The following is a 26,725-nucleotide window of genomic DNA, read 5'->3' on the forward strand; positions in this document are numbered from 1 at the left end:
ATAATTTCTACCAAAAGCAGTGATTGATCTGGTTAGTCATGTTGGACTGCTATTATTTTGAACACAACTGTATATATATTTTTTTTAAACTGGTGGTTTTTCTGTTTGTTTTTTAAATAATTATTTGGTTTCAGAATATATTTTCTTTTAAAAAAAATTGGATATTGGAAGATTTAAATTTTATTTTATTGAGTATTTCAGGAATACATTTTTTTTTCTTCATGGAAAATCTGTTTAATTTTTATAATAGTGATGGTTAGACAGAATCAAAATTCATATTCTGTATCATGCAGATTTAAAGCTAGACGGCCTTTCAGTTTTATAAAATCGGTGAAATTTAGTTCCGTCTGAAATCTGCTCATTGTGATAGTGTTTATTTCTGTAATATTTCAAATAAAAAAAAGGCCATTCTGTAGCTGGGAAGTTATTTAATTTGAGGGGATTAAAGCAAATAACGTGCATGAAATCGCTCGGTTCGCGCAGCCAAGCAGACAGAGGAAGTCCGTGTGTGTGCGCGTGCGTAGGTTTCCCTTTGACCATGCACTGACAGTTCCATCATTCTGTCGCTAAATGAACAGCTGATCACACGGAGGTGCTCGCTGAGCGCCGATATTTATTAGTTTGGTCCTGCTTTTCCTTTCCTTTGTATATAACTTAACGTCTTTTCTTCTCGCTTTCCGTTACTGGAGTCGGTCTTTCACGTTTCATTCCCACACTCACGTCCTCCATTTTTCTCTCCTGTTTCAAATTTGTATCCCACAATGCCTTGCGCAAACAGGGAAAGCACATCACGTGATGCATGACGTAGTATCTTGAATTGGGTCATGGTGAAGCAGGAAAACATAGTGGAGAATTTAGGGCCATGTGGCCTTAAATTCATTAATTGTTCTATTTTTTGAAAAAATAATAAAATTGGAAGTCTTTGATTCGAATTCAGTAGCTTTCGGTCCACTAAACAAAAATAATTGGGTGTCGGGAAAATTCTTTTATGACCTACACTTGAAAAATCTGAAAGGCAGTCTAACTTTAATTTACCAAATTAAAATACCATATGCCACGTCTGACCCACTGTGCTTCAGTAGATTCAACTGGGTTCAAACTACTGCTGTAATCATCTGGTGTTTAAAAAAAAAAAAAGAAACAATTTTGATGCGTATAAATAATTTATGCATGAAATGGTTAAAGTGTGCTGTCAAATTCAGCCTTCAGACCGAGATCGTAGGAAAGGAGATATAACAGGAAGCAAAGGCAACAAGAGACGTGTTTTTTTTTATTCATGTATACCACACCTCTTTTGAATTCTCAGCTCTGATTGGTCAGAAGGTGTGGATTATTTTTGTTTAGCCGCATGGCTCGGACAGTAATTCAACAATAGGTTCATATTAATGTACGTCTTCGAATACGTTATTGTTTCTATAGTAACAGCTCATACTCAGACACTCCTCCATAATAATAATAGGATTTAATAAATGCGGTTATTTAACTAAAGAAAATTCTCCAATTGGACTAAAAATATCCAATGTTTATTTTCCTATTCTTTATCAACTTAAAGGTTCTGAGTCCTGCCTATTTAACATTAAACTTTTATGAAAATTTGGAGTGCCTCCATTTGCTTCTCTTTTCTTTAGCTTTCAGCAGTCTGTAAAAAGAGCGCTCCGGTATCTTGTTAAATTTATTTGTACAGTCCATCACAGAACAGCTCCTTTCACTTTTTAGATCTGTGTTTGTGTTTTCACAGCATTAGAGCTGTGTTACTTCCTCTTAGAGTAAAGTCACAGAAGTTTTTGTGCCCTCTGGTGTCTAAACTCACAGTTACAGCAAGGAAAAACTAAGATTACGCAGCCTGATATTTATTTAATTGATTCATCATAAATTTGTGTCGTGATTTAATGTCGCGCAGTATATCGTTACATAGCCTTCAGTATCATCGCTTTGCACCAGTTAGTAAGTTTTCCGCCACATGAAGATCTTCAGGACAGTTTTTGCAGTTCCTCAGAAACATAACTTGAAGTGTGAGGGAACTTTTATAGCTGTTACAACTTGTTTTGTGGACATTCCACAACATTAAATGTGTCGTTCTGGAATTAAAAAAAAAAGTTAGTGCTACAAATTGCAGTGGTATAACAGAAATGAAACACTTCAGATGATTTGTTCAATAATGGATAATCAGGCTTTCGTCTAAACGGGGGAACAGGGGCGCTGCGCCCTCTTACTCTCGGCGTGCGCCCCCTTACCGACTCCGTGAAAACACCCAGCAGCACTACGTGACAATGTGTCTGATCATCAAATACGTTATAATTGCTCCAAAAATATTCCAGTCATAGTAGATACACCGCCAGACGGTGCAAAAACAATCCGAATTGGCGTTTTCCAGACTGAGGCGCCATGTTGTTTAGTTGTTTACTTGTCGCGGCTGCTCTCGCGAGATTTGACATGGGTTACATACAAGGTCAGCTGACTTGTAAAGCGAGATTTCTCGAGACTGAATGACCTTTCACCCACTGGCGCGGGAGCTTTTGACAGAAGTAGTTCGCGAGTTGTTTTTGTTGACACTTGGGCATTTAAAGATGTCATCCCGCGGCACGAAGCGGAAGAAAGCCAAAGACTGTCCGGGGCAGAAGAAGATTACTTCTTTCTTTTTCAATGTTGACAGACAATTTGTTACAATTTCCCTCTCAGATAGCCTCAGAATGTCCCATTGGAGCATTTTTCAAAGGCTTTGCACGGCGGGGGGGGCAACCGGCACCATCCACCCCCCCACCCCGCTTCGCTCCCTCGCCATGGTGAGCGCCCTCATACTAAATTTTTCTAGAAAAAACCCTGGATAATGATCATCAAAGTCACGATCTCCGAATCCAACCCAAGTTCTGTTAGTGTTGAGCCACCACTCGCAGCTTACATGGGTACACAATGTCCACATCTGTGCCTACAGCTAAGCAGAGCTGTGTTTTGGCTTGGTGTGAATGAAACAGGTCAGGCTATGTGCATGGGCAACCCCCCAGTGGCAACCAGCAGGAAGAGGAAATGGAGAAGGGGAACAGGATTTTTCTGTACTGGAGGATGTGATGACAAGAAGATGGGATATATAAATTTTTTTTTTGGCTGGGGCGTGTCATTTGGCTCCTGACGTGAAATTATAGACAAATGATTGTGTGTTCAATCCCATATAACCACACACACACAAGACTGAAGAGTTCACCATGTGATTAAGACAAACCCAAATACAGTGAGACACTTGTACTGCATTTATTGGGTGAGGAGAATTGACAGAATGAAAAACAGTCCCATGGACCCTTTAGACTTGCACCAAATCTCACACGCTCACTCATTATTCCACAGCTTCCAAACAGCAGGAAGTACTAACTAACTAACTAACTACCAGCAGTCATTAGCCTTGAGCTATTTGCGTTCCAGAGGTCCAGTAGCAGGTACGGTAATTGAGCGTAACTGCTGAAGAAGCCATGGGGACCTGGAGAGCTCGTTAAAGGGCTTCAATTCACATAACACCTCAGAATAGCAATTTCTGACGTGCTGAGATAATTAACAAGGACAGGGGCTCATTATTTACAATAAAGACAAAACAAAGCTCAAGGCAGGATCCTGAGATTGAGTCACTTCCTTCTTCAGGCCCGGTCCCACAATACCGATAACTATAATGATAACTATAAAGAAATCGGTCCCCTGTAGTTTGTGTGGTTGGTGGTCAGTAACCCTTTCATTTCTGAAGCAAATTTGATCAAAAATGAGGCCAAATTAGAATGAGAAGAGAATAATTCTAATGAAATTATGAAAGAATGAAAGAAATTAAATATAACCTTTGAAATGCTGATATGTTTGGGCCTTCTCTGAAGGTCTAGAAGGCCCTGATGGTTCCCCTCTGTTTAGAAGAGAAAAACAAACCAATGGACATCGAAAAACTGGAAAAGAGAGTGTGTATTTATTAAATTGTCCCCTGCCCAAACTAAGTTTAGTGGGGGATATAGAAACGGGTTCTGTCCGTCCGGTCACGTTTTCATTTCCGGGCCATATCTTTTAAACTTACTGAAGATATCTTCATGAAACTTTGTATGCATATCAAGCGACATGTGAACTGGTGCTTTTTGCTATTTTGGATTTTTGAAAAAAGTATACATTTTTCAAATTTTTACATTAAAAAAAAAACAGATTTTGACTTAGTTTCGAAGAGCAATGTTCATTTCCGGGGCGTATATCCAAAACTATTCATGGTATGGATTTGAAACTTGGTGTACATGTTAACAAGGTGATGTAGATGTGCCTTTTCTTACTGAGAAATTTGAGAAATTTAAATTTTTCATGTTTCCATGGAAACAATTTCAAACTTAGTCTCTCAGGTTAGTCTTAGGGGTAGGTTTTGTTTCCGGAGCAGAACTTGAAAACTATGAGTGGTATGGTGTTGAAAGTTGGTATATGTGTTGATTGAGTAATGTATATGTGCCTTTTGATACTAAGAAATGTAAGAAATTTAAATTTTTAGCTCACCTGGACCAAAGGTCCGGTGGGTTTATGCCATGGGCCGCTGAGGTCAGTGTAATGAGGTAGGGTTGGTTTCCTGCAGCAGAACTTGAAAAATGTGACAAATAATATATTGAAACTTGGTATATAGGGCGGGGGATATAGATGACTCTGTCTTCTTGTAATAATATTGGCTGACTCTTTTTTTTGTGGTATATCAGATATATTCCATTCAGCTACTCATCTTCGACTCGTTCAGTATCATGCTAGCTGAATGGAATATATCTGATATCCCACTCAACGCCAGGCAATATTATTTAAATAATCAATGGTCGATGCAGCCTGACATTAAGGGGATTTACTGTTACGACCCGAAAGTTGTTTACTTTCCAAGAACAGGAGCTCTTGAAGTGTTTTATTCCTCTTATATCACAGGGTACCCGCGGAGTCTTAAAAGTATTAAAAAAGTATTGAATTTCATTTTCCAGAATTAAGGCCTTAAAAGTATTAAATTTCATCTTGAAAGTCTTAATTTTTTCCACAGAGGTCTTAATTTTCCAAAGAAAGTCTAACATCGTTGCGTAACCTAGATTAAATTCTCTGTGATGAAAATGAAGCAAAATCTAAAATGTTTTGCGCTGCCCTGGCGTTCACACGCAAACAGCGGGAAATTCACGTCGCGCCGTAAAGGGTTCACACGAAACGAGAGCAGCAGGCGCAGAGAGGGTGAGGGGGAGAGAGCATGGGGAAGTGCAGATTCAACCCGAAGTGGCCGCTCGACCCTAAATACGCCTGGGTTAAGGGGGTTCCAAATAATGACCGTGAGGCATTATCAGGGTTCCCGCGGGGTTTTAAAAGGTAGTTAATTAAAATAGGCTAAATTATGGCCAGTAAAAAGTAGTAAAAGGTAGTAAACGTAATCTGACGTGGTAGTAAATTTTTTTGACCCCCATCCAACTGGGCCTATGTGTTTTCTAATTCGTTTAATTAACCTGCATGCCATAATATCCATAAATTACTACATTTGGTCGAATTTATTTTTATGTATCGAGGAGGACCGCAGTGAGGAGTTGGTGGCGCATGCGCATTGATTTCCAATAACGGTCGAATCCAGTATAAATTTATACCAGAGATTGTTTAGTACGAGACTGACTTTGTTTATACGGCTCTAGTCGAATCTATCTGTTGACCCGACTGGCAACATCTGCACGAGAATTAAACAATGGGGAAATGCAAATTTTCAGACCTCTGGCTGGAGGAACCTGATTTTAAAGACGGGCTAAAGGCGGTAGATGGCAATCGGCGAGAGGCGCTCATTGAAAAGTTGATCGAGGCACATGTAATGCGTTGTGTGCGCGCGCGCGCCTGGTGCGTTGTGTGCGCGCGCGCCTGGTGCTTTGTGTGCGCGCGCGCGCCTGGTGCGTTGTGTGTGCGCGCGCGCGCCTGGTGCGTTGTGTGTGCGCGCGCGCGCCTGGTGCGTTGTGTGTGCGCGCGCGCCTGGTGCGTTGTGTGTGCGCGCGCGCCTGGTGCGGTGTGTGCGTGCCATTTGAGGCATCCAAAATGTGATGAGCAAATCTGTTGAACTGTTGAAATGATTAAAATTAACCCTCTAAAACACTGATCTCTGGGAGGAAGGTGTTGACTCTGCCCACGGGCCTTCACGACTACAGGACTGGTGCAAATGACTATCTTAAGCAAACTTGGCAATGTGTTGAGAGACTGCCAAAATAGGGCTTGGGTTATGTGTGTTTTGTATCTTTAGGGTGTGTGTCTTGTCTTTGTCATGTGTGTGTGCGCTTTTTGTGTGTGTGTGTGTGGGGGGGGGTTCGTGTTTGCCATTTGACCTGATCTAAATGTAATGAGTTGATGTACCTAAGCACATAAGATTTTTTGTGCAAATCTGTTCACCTGTTCAAAAGATTATTCCACAAACAAAATGTTGGCCATCTTGAAAGTGTTGGCCGACAAAATGTAATCAGATCTTGTACCTAATGTGAAGTGTTGACACAGAAGGTTTAGTGCAAATCTGTGTACCCGCTAAGAGGTTATGGGCCACAGTTTCACAGTTCAATAAAATTATAACTTGTATGTGGAAGTTTGTTTTCTTTTATGCAAATATGCATTACTCCGTGTGTAGCCCTAGCAATGGGAGGTTCTATTATGCGTCCAAAGGGAAAGAGTTACACTACCGGTACGTTCAGATTTTCTTTCTATCTTGTCTCATCAATCCAACTCTTTGGGTAGAGTTGTCACTAACTTATGTAGCACATTCACTTGGACTAACACATACACTCAAAGATTACCTTGTTAAATTGTGAGAAAATGTCCAAATCCAAATTGTCGCTGTGGTAGTAAAAAAAAATTGTGAAGGTAGTAAAAAGGTAGTAAAAAGGTAGTAAATTCAACATAAAATATCTGTAGGAACCCTGATTATGCACTTTGTGTAAAAAAACCTTTCAACTAGGGACAATGGGGCTTACAGCTCTGGATTCTCACATGAAAAGTGGTAAACATATTTCGTTTGCATCCAACACCCAGTAACGTTAGCAGCACAGCCGAAAATGAGACCTCAACTTTTTGTCTTTTGAATGCTTCTCTGGCGTGTGTGTGTGTATGAGGGGTGATTGTCTGGACTTACATGGGGGTGCTCTCCTCTGCATGGTGTCCAGGGGGTGTGAGTAGAATGAATTCTGATTGATTATTTTAATAAATGTAATTTTGTTATTTCAAACACTCGTAAATAGTAATTATTTGAGGTTTAATCTGGTGCTCAATATGATTTATTCTTCCCTAATGAGTGCGACAAAGGTATTAAATTTCACTTGAAATGGCATTAAAAAAGTCTTAAAAAGTCTTAAATTTTGGTTTAACAATCCTGGGGGTACCCTGTATCACGACAATTAGTTAAATAACACCACGTCATAACTTTTTTTTATCCATTTACAGTTACTTGTATTCTATACATACCTGTGAATGAACAGTTGCCATAGAAACGATATATTAGAGCAAGCGCTTTAATATAAACAGTAGCTTATATGATAGAAAACGAATCAAGACTTTTGGACCAATCAGATTTGAGAATTCGGTAGTGATGTGATAGAAAAGACAGAGTTCATCTATCGTCAACTTATCCTGAACCTCGAGTGTCGGTGTGTTGCAGAACACGTTCTGGTTCGGTTTGGGCTGCTCCGCTCTCTTCCTGCTGCCCAGCATCATCCTGTCCATAAGGCTGGCCAAGTTCTACCGCAGAATGGACACCGAGGACGTCTACGACGAGTGAGTACAACTAAAACACGACCCGTTGATGCTGATTAAATGGAACCACCGTTTATTTAGTCGGAGGTGATCAGAATTATAGAAGCTTCTTACAGTAGTGTGGAAGTTAAAAAAAATATATAAAAAATTCTCATCATTCCTTTTTCTGTCTCTCTCTCTCTCTCTTTTCTTCTTCTTCTTCTTCTTTTCCCTCTATTTTCCCTCCCATTCTTTCCACGGTCTCAGTTCTTCTGTCTCAGGAACTTGGCACTTCACATTATGATAACCGATTCTTGCAATTTCCATCTTTCCTCCATTACTTGTCTCTCTCTGTCCAGCACTTTGCACTTTAAGAACAAAACTATATTGTAGATACTCAGTGTTTTTTTTTCATTGTGTTGTTCAGTCATTCACACAAGTTATAAAATAGTGCTGAAACATTTAAAGAATCACCAAGTGTCTTGACCGGAGACATGTCAGTGTATATACGCATCTATGGTGGAAGATTAATGTTTTTTGCTTGTCTTGTATCTTTTTAGCATTGACACAATTCCCATGAAAACGTAAGCTGGTTTTTTTTTGTTGTTTTTTTTCCCAATTTTCCTCCTGCTCTCCTCTTTGAAAACCTCATTAATATGAAATCTTTTTGTCAAAAACAAAAAATCTCTCCGTTCTGAAGCTTAAGCCTTGGAATGCTTCTCCGGTGAAGGGTCTTGCTCGTCCTTGTGTCGTGTGTTTGTGTGTGTGTGTGTGTGTGAGGTTTTTTTCTTCAAATAACTCCCTTGTTTAACATAAAGGGCTGATAAAATCATCAAGTATATTACATATCACGTAACGTTTGTGTACATTTTTTTTCCTTTTTCTGCATTAATACACTGAAACTCGTCCAGTTTGTACTTGTGCTGTTTTTCTGCTCACCTGCACATTTACGATGCCTAACTGTCCAGTCGCATGCCATTTTGTCTCATTGCTTATTTTGTTGTTGATTTTTTTGTGTGTATTTGATGTTTCGTTTCAGTATGGAAATTGGTAATAATGGTTATTATAATGAACATGTACAAGGTATCCCAAACCCTGTAATGTCAAGGTAAACAGAACTGAAACTCCTGCACTGAATCAGTCAAACTATAATGATTTGCATGCGAGGTTTTGGAAACGGTGGGCGATACGGCAAATGTGTTTACTGGCGCCGACTAAATTAACAGTGCCACAGTAGTGTTTTTAATTTTAAAGCTTTTCAATCATGACGAAAAACTGTGGATGATTTTGGGTTGTTTAATGGTTATGGAAACCCAGCCTTCACATTTCTGTGGTTTTCCCCAGAGAGACAAACGAAATAAACCTTTTTTTTTTTTTTAAAGAGTACGTTGGATTATTTAATTATTCGTATAACAATTGAAGCTACAGTATATATACAGTGGTGCTTGAAAGTTTGTGAACCCTTTAGAATTTTCTATATTTCTGCATAAATATGACCGAAAACATCATCAGATTTTCACACAAGTCCTAAAAGTAGATAAAGAGAACCCAGTTAAACAAATGAGAAAAAAAAATTATACTTGGTCATTTATTTATTGAGGAAAATGATCCAATATTACATATCTGTGAGTGGTAAAAGTATGTGAACCTCTAGGATTAGCAGTTAATTTGAAGGTGAAATTAGAGTCAGGTGTTTTCAATCAATGGGATGACAATCAGGTGTGAGTGGGCACCCTGTTTTATTTAAAGAACAGGGATCTATCAAAGTCTGATCTTCACAACACATGTTTGTGGAAGTGTATCATGGCACGAACAAAGGAGATTTCTGAGGACCTCAGAAAAAGCGTTGCTGATGCTCATCAGGCTGGAAAAGGTTACAAAACCATCTCTAAAGAGTTTGGACTCCACCAATCCACAGTCAGACAGATTGTGTACAAATGGAGGAAATTCAAGACCATTGTTACCCTCCCTGGAGTGGTCGACCAACAAAGATCACTCCAAGAGCAAGGCGTGTAATAGTCGGCGAGGTCACAAAGGACCCCAGGGTATCTTCTAAGCAACTGAAGGCCTCTCTCACATTGGCTAATGTTAATGTTCATGAGTCCACCCTCAGGAGAACACTGAACAACAATGGTGTGCATGGCAGGGTTGCAAGGAGAAAGCCACTGCTCTCCAAAAAGAATATTGTTACTCATCTGCAGTTTGCTAAAGATCATGTGGACAAGCCAGAAGGCTATTGGAAAAATGTTTTGTGGACGGATGAGACCAAAATAGAACTTTTTGGTTTAAATGAGAAGCGTTATGTTTGGAGAAAGGAAAACACTGCATTCCCACATAAGAACCTCATCCCATCTGTGAAACATGGTGGTGGTAGTATCATGGTTTGGGCCTGTTTTGCTGCATCTGGGCCAGGATGGCTTGCCATCATTGATGGAACAATGAATTCTGAATTATACCAGGGAATTCTAAAGGAAAATGTCAGGACATCTGTCCATGAACTGAATCTCAAGAGAAGGTGGGTCATGCAGCAAGACAACAACCCTAAACACACAAGTCGTTCTACCAAAGAACGGTTAAAGAAGAATAAAGTTAATGTTTTGGAATGGCCAAGTCAAAGTCCTGACCTTAATCCAATGGAAATGTTGTGGAAGGACCTGAAGTGAGCAGTTCATGTGAGGAAACCCACCAACATCCCAGAGTTGAAGCTCTTCTGTACGGAGGAATGGGCTAAAATTCCTCCAAGCCGGTGTGCAGGACTGATCAACAGTTACTGCAAATGTTTAGTTGCAGTTATTGCTGCACAAGGGGGTCACACCAGATTCTGAAAGCAAAGGTTCACATACTTTTGCCACTCACAGATCTGTAATATTGGATCATTTTCCTCGATAAATAAATGACCAAGTATAATATTTTTGTCTCATTTGTTTAACTGGGTTCTCTTTATCTACTTTTAGGACTTGTGTGAAAATCTGATGATGTTTTAGGTCATATTTATGCAGAAATAGAGAAAATTCTAAAGGGTTCACAAACTTTCAAGCACCACTGTATTTATACAGAAACAATATGCAATATTATTCTATCCACATTCACTGGATATGAGCAATCGCGTGCTCTGATTGACTACTCTACTACTAGGATATCAGCTCATATACCATGAGTAGAGAAAAACAAAATGGCAGAGCGTGTTTGTTGCTGAACCAACCCTAAAACCCTAGAAAAAAATTTTTTTAAAAAGCAACAAAATATGGAATAAAAGTATTTGATGGCAAATGCGTATATATATATTTTTTTTATTTTAAATTTTTCAAGAATTATTATTCTAGCATTTTTCACAAATTGCTACGATCATTTCGCCAGTTTGTTTACATTCTAAGCGGAAATGATTTTGTTGGACGTTTTGGATAAAGTTTTTATAGATCGAATTTGCAAAAAGTACAAATAAAAATGCTGCGTTTTTCAAAATCCAGTGAACGTGGATAGACTAAAACAGTTATTCCACTCAATCTCGTCGTACACAGGTTATAGCCACTATCAGCTCATGTACGACTCGATTTTGTGGAATAACTGTTAAATGTACACAGGTCTTACATACTAAGTATGATTTTGTTTTTTTCAGTTTGTGTTATTTTTTTAAAGAAGGTTTCAAATCAAATTTTGCTAGCATCTTTAAAAAAAACAAACAAACCTGGCCACAGTTCAGTCATTTGAGATTTCTAATCCAATCACGTCATTGTAAAAGTGTAACTTGTTTAGCCGAAGGCGTCTCGTCAGACCAGAGACTAGCTACAAGGCTAGAGCTGTTAAGGGATATAACTACAACACTAGAAACAAATCTAACATTCATATAATCGAAATATCATCCAGGTGTGGTTCTGCATGCTTTAAATATTCTACTGCTAAATTATTCCACAGTCTGGATTCTATAGTTCAAAACTCGAAGTGTGTTAAAGCATTTCCCTCAAACTATTGGTTATGTATATAATTAAAAATATTCTAGATTAATTCTAAATTCTCCAATATACTCAAACTTCTAAGTTATTATAATTTTCACACTATTTCTTAGTTTCAATTGTCAACACAAATCGCTATAAGTAGGCATATCAGACGCTCGCTGGCCGTGCTGTGAAAATTATCAATGCAGACGTTCATCTAAGTTTCCAAATCTGTCATTTGTTTAACTCTTGAATGTTTTCTATCATGAATACTATCATTAAAACACTTATAATCTCTGCTTTCCAAAGAAATGCATCTCGTTAAGATCTGTTCAGTACTTTGGGAGTAACGGCAAGTTGAAGTCGGTACAACAGAGTAAAAACTCCGCTCACGTGACGTCAGGAAACTGCCGGTGCTTTTCTTTTTGAGTCACAGGAAAGCGCTCAGGTGCTCTCTCTCTCTCTCTCTCTTGCTCCCTCTTCTGATCAGTTTCCGACTCGTCAATATCAGTCAGATAACTTTTACAGGGATGTTCTCTCGCTCTGACGGTTTCTGATGAAGTATTCAGCAAAATTTTCCGTCAGCTAGTTTTGACGTTATGATTCACAGGAGACTTTGAAGTAAGTTTTCGTAGCTTTACCTACTTATTTTTTCAAATCAGACTGATTCATGTAAATAAATAACTGTTTTATTTAGAATATAACTGGAGTTGTTTTGATGAAAAATACTGAGAGCTTCGTGGTCAGAATGATATTTAAAAAAAACGGAAGTCAGAAACGTGAGTGTCGATTTCAATTCAATTGAATTGGAAATGTTTATTGGATGTGGCTCAGACACTTTTTTTTTCGAGGTTCACCTTGAAAGCTGTGAATATTATGATTTATATTCTTTAATATAAACACTACTAGGCCGTACTTTTGAGAAATGCAAAAGTCTACAGAGCACAAAGAGGGGATTAGAAACGGTCTTTTATTACTTTTTTTTTTATTGAGCGTACCGATTTAACGGTTTTTACCTAATTAGCACAATTAATGCTAATTAAATACTCATTTGCATAATTAGTTTTTACATATTTTTCGAACTCTGTATTCAGTATCCAACCCTGTATGTGCCTGCCAATTTCCATGGAAATATCTTGAAAAATAGAAAAGTTATTAAGAAAAAACTTTTGATCTCATTGGTTAATGAGGCCCATTTTAGACCATGTGATCCTCATATAGAATGTTACATCCGTTTACTAAAAATTAAGCCTTTTTTTTTTCAATCTTTGATTTGTAATATCTCAAGAACGGATAAACATATTTTAATTCTGTAAAAAGTGTTGTCCTGCATTCAAGTCTGAATTCACTGAGAGCAGTTTGGACTGAATTTGAATTTTCACCTGATATGCCTAAATTAATTTTGAATATTTTTATCCACATTATTATATTTTATTCATTATTACATATATTTGTTATGCACAGCTTTCAAGTAAATGTCAGCTTTTGAAACCCTGTGCATTATTATTATTATTATTATTATTATTATTATTATTATTATTATTATTATTATTATAATAATAAGGCAAAAAAGAGAGAGTTTTATCAGACTTTCATTGAAATTTTTCCCCTGTTGTGGTCTGATTCAAAGAACTGACGCCATGTTTTAGTTGGCGTGTTTATCATCATTTTCAAAACCGGTGCATCTCATCTGTTCAGCGTCACTGACACTAGTCAAAATTGGCCGCAAAAGTTGTTAGTAAGAAAACTCATCGTCCTAATCAGTAATGGTTACACAAAAGTTAATCTGTTGCCATTCAGTCATGTTTTTTGTTCATCCAAATCTTTACAAACAAGAAATTTTTTGTCGCTGGCAGTGTTCCCGAAATATCGTCGAACACCGGTCATGACAGACGAAAAATTCAGTTGTCCTACGTAATTAACATAAACGTCAGTCAACCTGACCGATAGCTATTGTAATTACTAATATAAACATCCAAATCTAAAACATGCCTGAATTTAACATGAGAAAAAAACACTCTCAAATATCGTATTTATCGCAACTTAATAAACAAAGTTCTAATACTCCATCTCATACCTTAAATACACGTCAGTGGTGCACAGAGTTTTCTCGCAGCGACCTGCTTAGTTCATTGAGAAGATACGTTATCGATCGATATGCTGTCTGAATGCATTCGCGCCATATTTGTTTACCTTGTCACTGTATGGATGGCTCTGATTGGTCTGTCTATTGAGGCCTCTCCCTTTATCCAATCAAAAGTCGCCTTACTACCTCTTTTGGTTGCTCACTGTCAAAATGTCCATGCTGAATGCGGCCGGTAAAAGCGTGCATTGTTTTTTTTGGAAAAAAATGCAAAATCGGACACCGTCAAACCACAAGTTGCTTTCAAAAGGAAAACATCTGTCAATTCCGAAGGGGGTAAGCAGCCATGTCGTCGTTTTCAAGAGGCATGGCGAGTTGGGAGGCCTTGGCTTCGTTACGATTACGGTAAAAATCAGGCCGTGCACTTATCCAATTAAGCTAGGTCTGAAAATGTCTGACATAGATCTGCCCAACGTCAGACAATATGACTGATGTTAAGGAAAGTTTTTCAGGAACACTGCACTGGACAAATTTTATTCGAATACCCCACAGTTTTTATGTGTAATGGGTAATGCATAGCGACCTGGTCATTATCGTGAAAAACCCTGACAGGATGATGCAGGACTCTGACGCCAGTGTTATAGTCGAGTCACTAAACCTCAAGTCCGAGTCCCGTCTCGAGTCCCCAGTGTTCAAGTCATATTAAAAAAAATGTTTGCGTCGAGTCTGAGAACAAGACTCTAACCGCACCATTTGACGGTGGCTGTTTCAGCGCCATTAACATTAGTTTGTTCCTGAACGTGGCGTATGAACAGGTGAATGTGCTTCTCTTTATCAGGGAGTGTGAAGTATTCTGTCAGAGACGGCTGGGAGACGGATGTAAGTGCAGAAGGTGTGTTTATTAATACAAGCAAAGACGGTAAACAATCCAGAACGGCAGACAAAATTGTAAAGCAGTGAAATGGGCAATAGGTCGAACGAGGCACAAACAGGCTATCGTAGACTCGGCAGAGTCAAAGACGAGAAACAGGAAATCAGGGATCAGGAAACCAAACAAGGAAATAAGGTTCGGTAATGTGTCAGCAACGCAACTCAATACTTCGCAAAGTAAGTGTGTTTTCACAGTTTTTATACAGGCACGCAGGTGTGACACTCTTGCACAAAATTAGTACAAAAATTAATGTAGATATAAATATCTTATGCCAAATTATTATGGCATGTTACAAAAAATAGAGAAAAAAATCCGAGTCCTTGTCTCCAATTTACGAGTCGGAATGCAGTTAATGCACGAGTCCGAGTCATCAGTGCTCAAGTCCAAGTCAAGTCATGAGTCCTTAAAATTAGGCCACGAGTCCTGGACTCGAGTAATACAAGCCTACTTGATGCTAAGCGGAGAGATTTTGAATCTCCTTAAAGGGGTTTATTTTGCAATAATGACCTGTTTGCTGTATTACACAGCTACTTATCAAGAAATCAAGACACAAAACATTCATTTTTAAACTGATTTTATCGCTTCTACTAATGACGTAGTCCACCATAATGGTCCGTTATGCAGAAATAAGAGACCATAGAATGCCATAATTGACCAATCAGAATCAAGTACTCAAAAAGCAGTGTAATAAAATAATATTTTGCTCACAGCCAATCAGATACGTGTTGCTGTGCAGCTTAAATTTGATCTGTGATCCTATTGGCTGTTCAGTTCTTCACGACAAAATACTGTCATGCTATTACTTCCGATAACAAGATTGTCGTATCGCCCACCTTTAGGTTTTTGGTAACAGGATTGAAGGCAATATAATCAAGTGTAGGAGGTGCAATGCATGCTGGGTGCAAACGTACCCTTTCCAGTTAGCATCATAGCTAGCTTAGCTAGTACAGCCAGTGTCTGAGCTCAGTACTAACTGCACGCCCCCAAATAAATCAATCCGAACTCACGATCTGGAATAATTCCAGCTTCATTTTGTTTATCGGTTTATTCGTTTGCTTCGTGTGCAGCATGTTCCTGCATGTGACTCTGACTCAGCCGATATTGCTGCACCGGGCTGTGTTTCTGTACAATACTAACTGCATGCCTGTGTTTGAGTCGTCTCAATTTCTTCAACCTGGTGGTGTAACAGAGGTCAGGAAGCAGCACCATGCTGACATGACACACAGGGCACGTACACACACACACACACACACACACACACACGTCCCGCTGTGATTTGGTATGAAAGAGACCTTACACTTGTCCCGCTGTAGCTCAGGGAGGTCAGTGTGTTTACCCAAAACACACTACAGGATATAAGGGTGCTTTCACACTTTATTTTTACACAGTAATCATTTGGAGCGAGGGAAAAAAAAAAAAGAAGTGGCTCATGGGATGCACATGTTGTAACCATAGCAACACTCTTACCTGTTATAGCTAATATCAGCTAACTAGCTAGAACATTCCAGAAATCGATATTCTGTTATTTGTAGTTGTATTGCACGTTACAGTGGAGTATTGAAACGTTTTCAATTTCTTCAATTCATTGTCGTATAAACCAGTTATTCTAAGAAATCAAGTCGTACATGAGCTGATAGCGCTATAAGCCATGTACGACCAGATTGAGTGGAATAACTGTTTTATTCTATCCACATTCACTGGATTTTGAGAAACGGAGCATTTTTATTTTTTGCAAATTTGATCAATAAAACCTTTATCCAAAACGTCCGACGAAATCTAATTTGTGAAAAATGCAATAATAATAATAATTCTTGGGAAAAAAAGATACGTTCTTACCATCAAATACTTTTATTCCATATTTTGTTGCTTTTTTTTATTTTTTGGTGTTTTGTTTTCGAGTAGTTTTTATTTCGTCCTCGGTTGGTTCAGTGACACGCTCCGCCATTTTGTTTTTCTCTACTCACGGTATATGAGCTGATAGCCTAGTAGTAGAGTAGCCAATCAGAGCGCGCGATTGCTCATATCCAGCGAATGTGGATAGATTAATGCTATATATTCTTTCGCTAACCAGATTAGTTTTGTCTTCCGTTTTTGTTTTTCCCGCTTCCTCACCAACTGATTGGTCGGGAGGTGAAAGAGTTTGTCGTCCACCTCGGAAGTGCGACTGGGATGAAATAAATAAACATTAAAAAAAAAAAACTTCTCATAGGATTAAAATGTGTGCTGATGGTTGAGAAAAGTGCGAAAGCACCCCAAGGCATTTACTTTATACTTTTATACTTTCGACATCTGACTTCTTTCATCGTTTTGAGCTCACAATTTGTTTTAAAAACGCAATCTTTTCACTAAAGCTACGGTCACACTACAGCTCACGATTCTTTGCGATGGGTTATCGATGGAAATGAGGCGTTTTGGTGACGACGCATGGCGATATACGGGCGAGCTAAAAGTTGTGCTCGCACAGCAGGCGAACACTTGACCGTCACGCCCGCTCACAGAGCGCGTTGTGCATGCACTTGGGACCCAGTCTTTATGGGAAACACCTGATGCTGATTTGAGCACAATCAGCACGCACAGATACGGAAGCTGTTTTCACAGAGGCTTTGCGAAGTATTATCATTATCACAGTCACATTTGTTCCATGTTTATGACTCTGGTTAAATACTCAACTTTCTGTTTTGCTTTCGGTTTCGTTTGGGTTTTGTTTTTGTAAATATCACGCCTGCTAATAATCACTCTTCCTGCACTCACGTCCGTCTACCGCCGCATACCTGACACAATACGTCACAAAGTCTCTGTGAAAACAGCATCCTTATATGTGTGTGCTCATTGTGCTCAAATCAGCATCAGGCGTTTCCCATAATGTCTGGGTCCCAAGCACGCACAAAATGCATGCCAAAGGGTCCCCGAATGTAAATGCACTTTTTAAGGCTCGGTGAAGGTTAGGCTACGCTTGGCCGCTGTGTTGATGAGGCTCCCGCGAGTATCAGGGGCATGGATTCGAGACAGATACATCTCAAGAGCCTCGACGAAGGATCCAGAGTTTCGGGAAGTATTCCCAAACCCATCTGCGAATATTTGCTGCTTAGTTTGCCGACGAAAACATCGCCACCAAATTTCAGTGCATGCATTGAAATTTTTCGTGATGTTTTGGGCCACTCACAAGGCGGACATACAACAAAAAACAGCTCGTGAAGCTCAGAGAACATTTGCCGTGTATCACACGATTGGTATCGATGCTACTAATGTTTTGTCATCAAGTATTCGCGAGCTGTAGTGTGACCAGGGCCGAAGCAACCATGATGCTGATTTCAACACGATGCTAACAGCTAGCGGGTAAACTCTGGTGTCCTGTGTGGCATGGGAATGCTTTCGTCCTGCTTCTCTGGCACACTGAAAGGGAATGGGTGAGTCGGGTTTTTTTTTTTTTTAAAGAAAAAAGTGCCCTGGCATTGATCATTTCTCCACTTGTTTTCCTTAAGCCTCCCTGCCTATGACACTATGACTCGATTCCCAAGAGCCTCGGCGCCCCCTCGCCATGGCGACTGGTGACACCAAGGAGGAACCTTTTTGTTTTTTTTTTGTTTTTTCCTCATCAGTACTCCACAAAGGTACTGACTGTAGCATGAGCACATCTTTGTTTGTCTGTCTTGTGTTTACATGTCTCACGTAATCGTTTTACATGACAATCAGGGTTCCCACACATCTTATAAAAACCTGGACATTTATACCTGGGAAATGAGGGAAGCAGAAAATGTGTAAAATATCATGGAAAGGGTTAAATTAGACTGTTATGCCATGAAGATTGTATATTTTAGTGTCCGAAGTCTGAGATTGTGTTCGGTGTTGAGATGTGAACAGTTGAACACTTTACTGGAGTTGTGACATGCATATACGACACGTTCCTGCGACATTACAAATGAATATTTAGGCCACTAATTATGATGTAAATATTTGCCGCTGTTAAATACGCCTCTGTTTAAAATGCACTTGGGTTGTATTTTGCTAAAGCGAACATATTTCAGCATTACCAATGTTGTTCTTCACTAGTGAGCACTGATTCGCCAGATCGGCGTGGCTGATACGACAGAAATATTGTATCGTGATACTTCTAAGTGATACAGTATGTATCACGATATATAGATTGTGAACAAACTGCCGACAAAACAGAAATGTTGCTTTTTTTTAGCTAAAAAAACAAAGTTGATACTGTTATTTAATGTGTACAACAAATTATTCAACACAAACTTGTGAGAAAAACATCTGTAGGTATGTATATATTTTAAATAAAAATAATTAAATTCTTTGGGGGGGAAAGTATTTAAGATGGTGCAAAATTATACAGCATTATCAGCTGCTTTCAATCAGTGTTTATAAATAATATGATAAGGAACAATGTGATAATTAAATAGAGACTGTGACTAAAGTCACAGTGATGTGCGCTAGCTGTTACAAACCGGGACGTCTGATCACCGTACCCTATAGATCCGGAACGGTAAGAGATAGAGAATGATGCTTAGTGAGGAAAAGTTGCGCCCTGCCGCCCTGAACAAAATAATAATAAAAAAAAAAACCTGAAAAAAATCATGAAAATTGACAGAGTTAAAAGCAATTGGGAAAAAAAGCCCATTTTTCATGGATCATTCCTGATCAGTGATCCAGATCAGCACCAAAAGTCATAGCAATGTAATTCAGCCCAGATGTATTCTTCATGTGAAATTTGTTGGTGATGATTGGTTGAAAACTGAGGGAGAAATAGCGTCCTAAAAAAATTACAAGAATAATAATACAAATAATAATAAAATAGAAAACTCCTGAGCGAGAGTAACAATTTGCATCCGTGCTGCTAGCGCAAATTAATGACCAAAAACAACAACAATACTGTCGATGAAATAAGTATTTTAAAAAAGAAACAATGACAGCGATTGAATGTCATCTGGTTATGAGTTTCGGCTGTGTCAACACATGATTTGAGATCTTAACAGATCCCGATTCGTGTTGGATTTAAGTGTTTCTCAGCACATTTTTATTGCGCTTGTTACTATAGTTGTCATTTTTATTACTTTAAAAAGATAAGTTACCATCTGTCTTTCTGTATTTGAAATGACTTTACTTACTGGGTGCTTGCTAACATCAGGCATCCATCTTGGATCCGTGTGCATGTCATTTCTTTCTAACTCTATGTGAAATTTAAGGTAAGCTAAATGTAAGGCGCCGTTTCTGCAGATTGTGAGCAATCCTAAACCGAGCCTGTGTCAACATCAGCAGCCATGCCTATACCTAGAGCGGGGTTGGATCCCTTTAACTGATCATTGGACTTTCCATAAATGCCCATTTGTATTCAAATGCTTGAAAGGACTTTGCCCATCATACCTCAGGAACATGTTTACCCACAATTCTGAAGCATGTAACTACAACACTAGAAACGAATCGAACGTTCACATGGTCGAAATATCATCCAGGTGCGGTTCTAGATCCTTCAGACATTCTACTGCTAAATTATTCAACAGTCTGGATTCTATAGTTCAAGACTCGAAGTGTGTTAAATAATTTTCCTCAAACTGTTGGTACTCAGAATGTTCTAGATCAGTGATTCTCAACCGGGGGTCCGCAGACCCCTAGTGGTCCGTGGTGTAATTGCAAGGGGTCCGTGAAAATAAAATATCTTTTAAAAAAATAAAAATTTTGTTCAAATGTGACTGAGACCTTTATCTAGCTAAACTATAGAGTTGTATAATATATAAAATATAAGATATATAAAAATATTTGCAGGAAGCTGATGTGGTAAAACTCATTAACTTGCAAGGTTCCGGTTGGCGCTCAAAATTAAGCTAATGTTACAAACCTCACTACACCACACCCAAGTGACACAAAAACAGAAGTGAGGATGCTTTGCTTTGATAACACACACACACACACACACACACACACACACACACACACACACACCATCTGCTTCTACAGATAAAACCAAGACTTGATTACATAATTATTATATTATTGCTTAATTATATATCATATTCATTGAGATTTCATACTTATGTTTGTTTTTGTTCTTGAAGAGTGCATAAAAATCTGTTTCATTACATTCATATTTCTGAAAGCTACTATATAAAAGTTCTGTTTTGTTACATAATGTTCAGAAGATGCTGCATAAAATTTATGCAGATAGGATATTTATGCCATAAATATCCTGTTTTGTTACATATTTCTGGAAACTATGCTGTTGTGTTGTGAATAGAGTGAATAAATGCCATAATGCAATTTAAAATGCAGTTTCTGCTATTTCTATCAAATTGCACCCTAGCCTCCAGATTGGGTGGGTGGGTGGGGTCGGTCCTCAGGGTCGATCAAAAATATGCAGGGGGTCCAGGACCCCAAAAAGGTTGAGAACCACTGTTCTAGATTAACTCTAAATTGTCCAGTGTACTCAAACTTCAAAGTTATTATAATTTTCACACTGTTTCGTAAAGTTTCAATTGTCAATACAAACCGCTGTAAGTTTGAATATTTTTATTCACATTATTATATTTTATTTATTCTATTCATTTTATATATAATATATATATTTTTTGCCATTAATTTATATTTGTTATGCACAACTTTCACTTAAATAAGTGTGAGCTTTTGAAATCCTGTGCCTAATAGTTGTTTATTATTATTATTATTATTATTATTATAATACACCTGCTCCGAAAGAGGGGGGTGTATACTGGTTTACCTCCGTCCGTCCGAAACACCATTTTCTCAGCAACCACAAATCATAGCCACTTGGTACCAGATTTCAGCTTGGGGTTCTATACTGTGTTTACCGTTTTCAAGTCCATCGCACATCGACTTCCTGTTTACCGACTGAACGTATTTACGAAACATACTGTAGAGGGTGGATTTACAAAATTTTCATAACACTTTTCTGAGCAACTACAAATCACTACTGCTTGATATTTGGTACCGAGCTTCAGTCTGGGGTTCTATACCGTGCATACTGTTTTCAGGTCCGTCACACATCGACTTCCTGTTAACCGACTGAATGTATTTGTGAAACACACAGTGCGGATTTTGACGCTATTTCAAGAAGCAGAATGCTATTTCAAAATGACAGTTTACCAGGATGCTGTTTGAAACCCCTGGGGAGAGACACGGCTCTTTACTTACTTGTTTCCGGCTTAATTATTTGTCGAAGTCAGCATTCATAACAAATGTCCTATTCCTTCGATTGCTTGCATTCTGATATAAGCGAGAGCGGGGGGGGGTATGTAAGTGAGCAGTTGATCTTGTTGTTATTATTATTATTATTTTAATTACCATGTATACATCATAGAAAAGTTCTAGAAATGTTGGGAACCCTGGACAGTGCTAATTTTCGTGCTCCGTCACTCACCTCTCTGTTTGCTCTTTGAATCTTCCAGTAACATGTTTAGTGTTTCTTCTGCGTTGCATATAAGAATGATAAAGGACTTTAATGTTTTCATATTGTGTGATGGTCTTCACTCAGATCTCTTCCTTAACATCACTGTGTCCTGCTTTAGACCTAATATTGTAGACGTCTCACCAACTAAATCTCACCAACTTCCTATTTGTTGTCAGTCTCGACCCTTTCGCACCTTGTTTTCACTTGGTTCATTAACACTTAATATGACCCTTTAATGCATTTCCTTAAAGGTCTGTGATCCTCATCTTCTCTCTCTCTCTCGCTCTTTCTCTCTCTTGCTGTTTTCAGTGCTGCTGGAAACTGACTGAAACTCTATACTGTAAGTCTTTGGGCTTTTTTTTTTTTAGTCATTCTGTTACCTATACAGAGGTGCCAACATTGCCCGTTAACCTGTAGCATTGACAATTTTTTGATCTCTTGCTCAAATACAGGAGACACCTAAAATAATGTTGCCTTTCTGCTTTTTTGTTTGTTTGTTTTCTTTTTAAGTTAAAACATCGATCAAGCTAAACATGACTACGTTTCACCATGTAGAAAAGCTAATTCACTGAAAGGGAAAGGACAGGAAAGTAGCGATTTCGTTCCCTTCATACTGAATTTATCGCAGTGGACATGCGAATTCACAAGCCTGAGTCTTGTAAACCAATAGAACACAAGTAAGAAAGAAATAGCTTTATTGTCATTTTGTTGGTCAGACAACAATATAACAAAATTTAGATAGCACTCCCAGAGGTGTGACAATTAAAAACAACAAAACAGTATAGCCGTAAGCGGCGATGAAGGGACCGAGCACCTCTGGAATACCAAATTTGACATGAATCCATCAAACTGCCTAAGAGGAGAACGTCAAAATGTAACACGTGTCAAAATGGACAAAGCCAAAAATAACTCCCTTCCTGTTGAATATCATGAATGCAGTGTACATTCGAATTTTGTTTGTCTTCAGGCCCCCAACACACCTACCAAATTTGACACGGTACATGAAACTATATACCTGGCAAAAATCTCAATGACGTGGGGGCGCTATGGAGTCCCCTGGACACACCTGGGGCCAAGCCTCTATCCCTGAGTAGCAGTGGCCAGGACTGATGTGTGAACCAAATTTCATGAGTTTTTGCCCATGGGAACCACTTCAAACATGGCCAAGTCTTGAAGAAAAAGAAGAAGAATCCTTAGGAAAACAATAGGGCCTTGCACCTCGGTGCAGTGCCCTCTGGTGGACACCAGAGGTTGCACAGCTTGGGTGCTCGGGGCCTGATTAAAACGTCAAGGCATCAAAACAGTAGATACGAGCAATAATGTGCAATATACAATGCACTGCAGCAGACAACAGCAATACTTTGTTGATGCTGTAAGTGGGACTGTTGTAAAAAAAAAATTGAAGACCTGCTAATTTATAATGTTATGAAACTTTGGTCATGGCAATATTTTTTGCCATTTATACTTTTTTGTTTCTGTTGTTGGTGGCACATCTGGGGGAAAAAAAAAAAAACAAGTTATGCCAAGATCCCACTACAAATTCAGCCTAATTTTGACATTATTTTGTCATGGCTGACAAATTTCCAGGTCCAAATATGAACGTCGGGAATGACGAACAGGCCGTGTAGTGTGACATGATCAAAGAACAGAGATGTGGAGTCTGGGACGTCCCACAACACCCTGATGAAAAGTCTAGCATGCCAGAACTTTTTGTATTTTCTTGTGTAGTTTGACGTGTTCCTTGATAGCCACGATTGACAATTTCTTAACCCTCCTCCAAGATGAGACACAAGGACATGAACGATGATTGGTCAGGATCGAACTTGTAGTGATGCCAGTCCAAGACACGGCAAGAATTTATGGTACCGTGACTGCTTAATCTGACATGGTGACCATCGCGAATGACAAAAATACAGTGTCTGTTAATAGCCTAATCCTGGCATAAGGATTTTTTTTAGCTCACCAGCCGTAGGGCGATGAGCTGTCGCCATCATGTAGCGTCCACCGTCCATCCACAATTCACAAAAATCGCTAGTCCTCCCTGAGTCTTCGATGGATTTTGATTCTGATTGTTTGTTTTGTTTGGAAGACCAAATCAGTCTGCACAAAAGTTACTCCCTGGTTTGGCCATGATTGACAATTTCTTGACCCTCCTCCAAGATGACACACAAGGACATGAACGATGATCGGTCAGGATTGAACTTGTAGTCAGGATCGAACTTGTAGTGATGCCAGTCCAAGACACGGCAAGAATTTATGGTACCATGACTGCTTAATCTGACATGGTGAATGACATCGCGAATGACAAAAATACAGTGTCCGTTAATAGCCTAATCCTCGCATGAGGATTTTTTTTTTTAGCTCACCAGCCATAGGGCGATGAGCTGTCGCCATCACGTAGCCGTCAGTCCGTCCACAATTCACAAAAATCGCTAGTCCTCCCTGAGACTTGGATGGTTTTTGATTCTGATTGTTTTGTTTGGAAGATCTAATTGTTCTCATTAGAAACGAGTCCGGTTTCTCATGGTACGGCCGTGTGAGCTGCTGCGTCACTGACACTCTGGTTGTATTAGTGATATTGGCACCTCTGCCTAAATCATTGATTTGTGAATACTTTAAGTTTGTGCTGCATGATATTATTATTACTGTTATTATACCTCTTTTTTTTTTTTAGACCAACCTGATGAACAGCAGTTCCAGTATAAAGCAGAGGATGGGATCGGAAAAGGACGCCACAACCTGGGCTCCGTCTTCGTTTTCCACTCTACGCTGAGTTTCAAGTTTATTAGTAACTAATAAACTAGCAACTCCGACACTGGAACTTTTGTGAACTTTACACGGATGGATATTTTTCCTTAGCAAACATCACATCAGACCATAACGACAGTCTTGGAGTCAGGGACGTCAACCACGTACAACATTCAGCCACTGTATACAGTAGATACACATCCTTGTTTACATCATTGTGCAGTCAGGTTTTTTGTGCAACTTGGACAGTCTACATTCATTTTTTTTTTTTTTTTTTTAAATCTCCTGAACTTACCTCTCCAGGTTGTCTGAGGGACGAGACTGGAGGATGTTTTTTTTTCTTTTTTAATTGTATAAGGCATTAACTACCTGCAGCACAAACTGCTGTTTAAAGGGACCATGCCATTTATGAGCCAACAACCTTTATTAAATATATAGATATAAAACACACATGCTTGTATACGTGCTAATACTGTTGTGATAATGCAATATGGGATCGCTGTTGAGCCATGCACAGGCTGAATGAACTTTTGCCTTGATGTTTATGGTGTAGTTAACGTCACCTTGAAATTGTACGTAAGAAAACGTTCTTCTTTGGTGGACAAATTGCCGTCCTCGTCACTTCTGTGTCTTGAAATTCTCGAGACGCTTTTTCTACATATATATATATCTAATACCATCTCTAACTTTTTAGAGGAAATAACAATATGGCAGTTTTGATGTAATTTAGTTTCTACGACCGAACATTTTTAAAGCACTGCCCTCCTTATGATACTAACATGAGCTGGAGTTTGTAGGCGTAGCTATTAAACTCTCCACACAAAAAAAAAAACCACTGATCACCGATGCCAAATCCTGTTTTTTGTAGATCTCAGGTCTCTTAGCTATTATAAATCCTGTTTTTCTTGGCAATTTCAAATGATCACTGGCAAACTGTTGAGGTGTGAATGTAAAGCGTCACTGTGTAAAAAAAAAAAAAATAGAAACAAAGAAACAACAAAAAAAAAAACCTGTGTAATTTTTAAACAAATGGTACCAGGAGCGAATTTATTTCACTGCTCATTTGTTGCTAGGCCTTCATATTTCTGTATGTGATAATAATGTCAGGTGCTAGATATTTTTTGATCATAACTGTTCATGATGTGAGAATTATATATGATATGACAGTGTTATGCAGGCCTTGAATAAAATGTTTACCTGATTTCTTACACCCCACTTCAAGTCCCCAGAAGATTTTTATCTGGTTTTGATGGTCTTCGTTATTACATGATATGTACTGCAGCGCTGGTATGTCCTGGTGGTGTCTGAATGTTTCTCAAAGGCATTCATTACATCATAATTACAACCCCGATTCCAAAAAAGTTGGGACAAAGTACAAATTGTAAATAAAAACAATGTTTTTATAAAAATGTATCATTTAAAGAGAAAAATTAGGTGATTTTAAATTTCATGACAACAACACATCTCAAAAAAGTTGGGACAAGGCCATGTTTACCACTGTGAGACATCCCCTTTTCTCTTTACAACAGTCTGTAAACGTCTGGGGACTGAGGAGACAAGTTGCTCAAGTTTAGGGATAGGAATGTTAACCCATTCTTGTCTAATGTAGGATTCTAGTTGCTCAACTGTCTTAGGTCTTTTTTGTCGTATCTTCCGTTTTATGATGCGCCAAATGTTTTCTATGGGTGAAAGATCTGGACTGCAGGCTGGCCAGTTCAGTACCCGGACCCTTCTTCTACGCAGCCATGATGCTGTAATTGATGCAGTATGTGGTTTGGCATTGTCATGTTGGAAAATGCAAGGTCTTCCCTGAAAGAGACGTCGTCTGGATGGGAGCATATGTTGCTCTAGAACCTGGATATACCTTTCAGCATTGATGGTGTCTTTCCAGATGTGTAAGCTGCCCATGCCAC

The 26,725-nt window shown here is 38.8% G+C and overlaps 1 protein-coding gene across 5 annotated transcripts in view; it reads left to right on the forward strand.

Annotated features, from left to right (window-relative positions):
• The window catches only part of prom1a (prominin 1a), a 191,928-nt gene extending 165,909 nt beyond the window's left edge, over nucleotides 1-26,019 (forward strand). For 2 of the 5 annotated variants that reach the window (XM_060926840.1, XM_060926842.1), the window contains 5 exons: nucleotides 7,634-7,749; nucleotides 8,268-8,291; nucleotides 18,136-18,264; nucleotides 22,374-22,404; nucleotides 24,739-26,019. In XM_060926840.1, coding sequence (XP_060782823.1) covers nucleotides 7,634-7,749; nucleotides 8,268-8,291; nucleotides 18,136-18,205 — 210 coding nt within the window. In that variant the 3' untranslated portion in view covers nucleotides 18,206-18,264; nucleotides 22,374-22,404; nucleotides 24,739-26,019. Of the gene's footprint in view, nucleotides 1-7,633; nucleotides 7,754-7,974; nucleotides 8,058-8,267; nucleotides 8,292-18,135; nucleotides 18,265-22,373; nucleotides 22,405-24,738 lie in introns of those variants that run through there. The other 3 variants (XM_060926841.1, XM_060926843.1, XM_060926844.1) reach the window with 3 other exon arrangements.
• Nucleotides 26,020-26,725: the final 706 nt, after the last annotated feature.

The sequence above is a fragment of the Neoarius graeffei genome, chromosome 8 (assembly GCF_027579695.1).
Source record: "Neoarius graeffei isolate fNeoGra1 chromosome 8, fNeoGra1.pri, whole genome shotgun sequence".
Taxonomy (NCBI): Eukaryota; Metazoa; Chordata; class Actinopteri; order Siluriformes; family Ariidae; genus Neoarius; species Neoarius graeffei.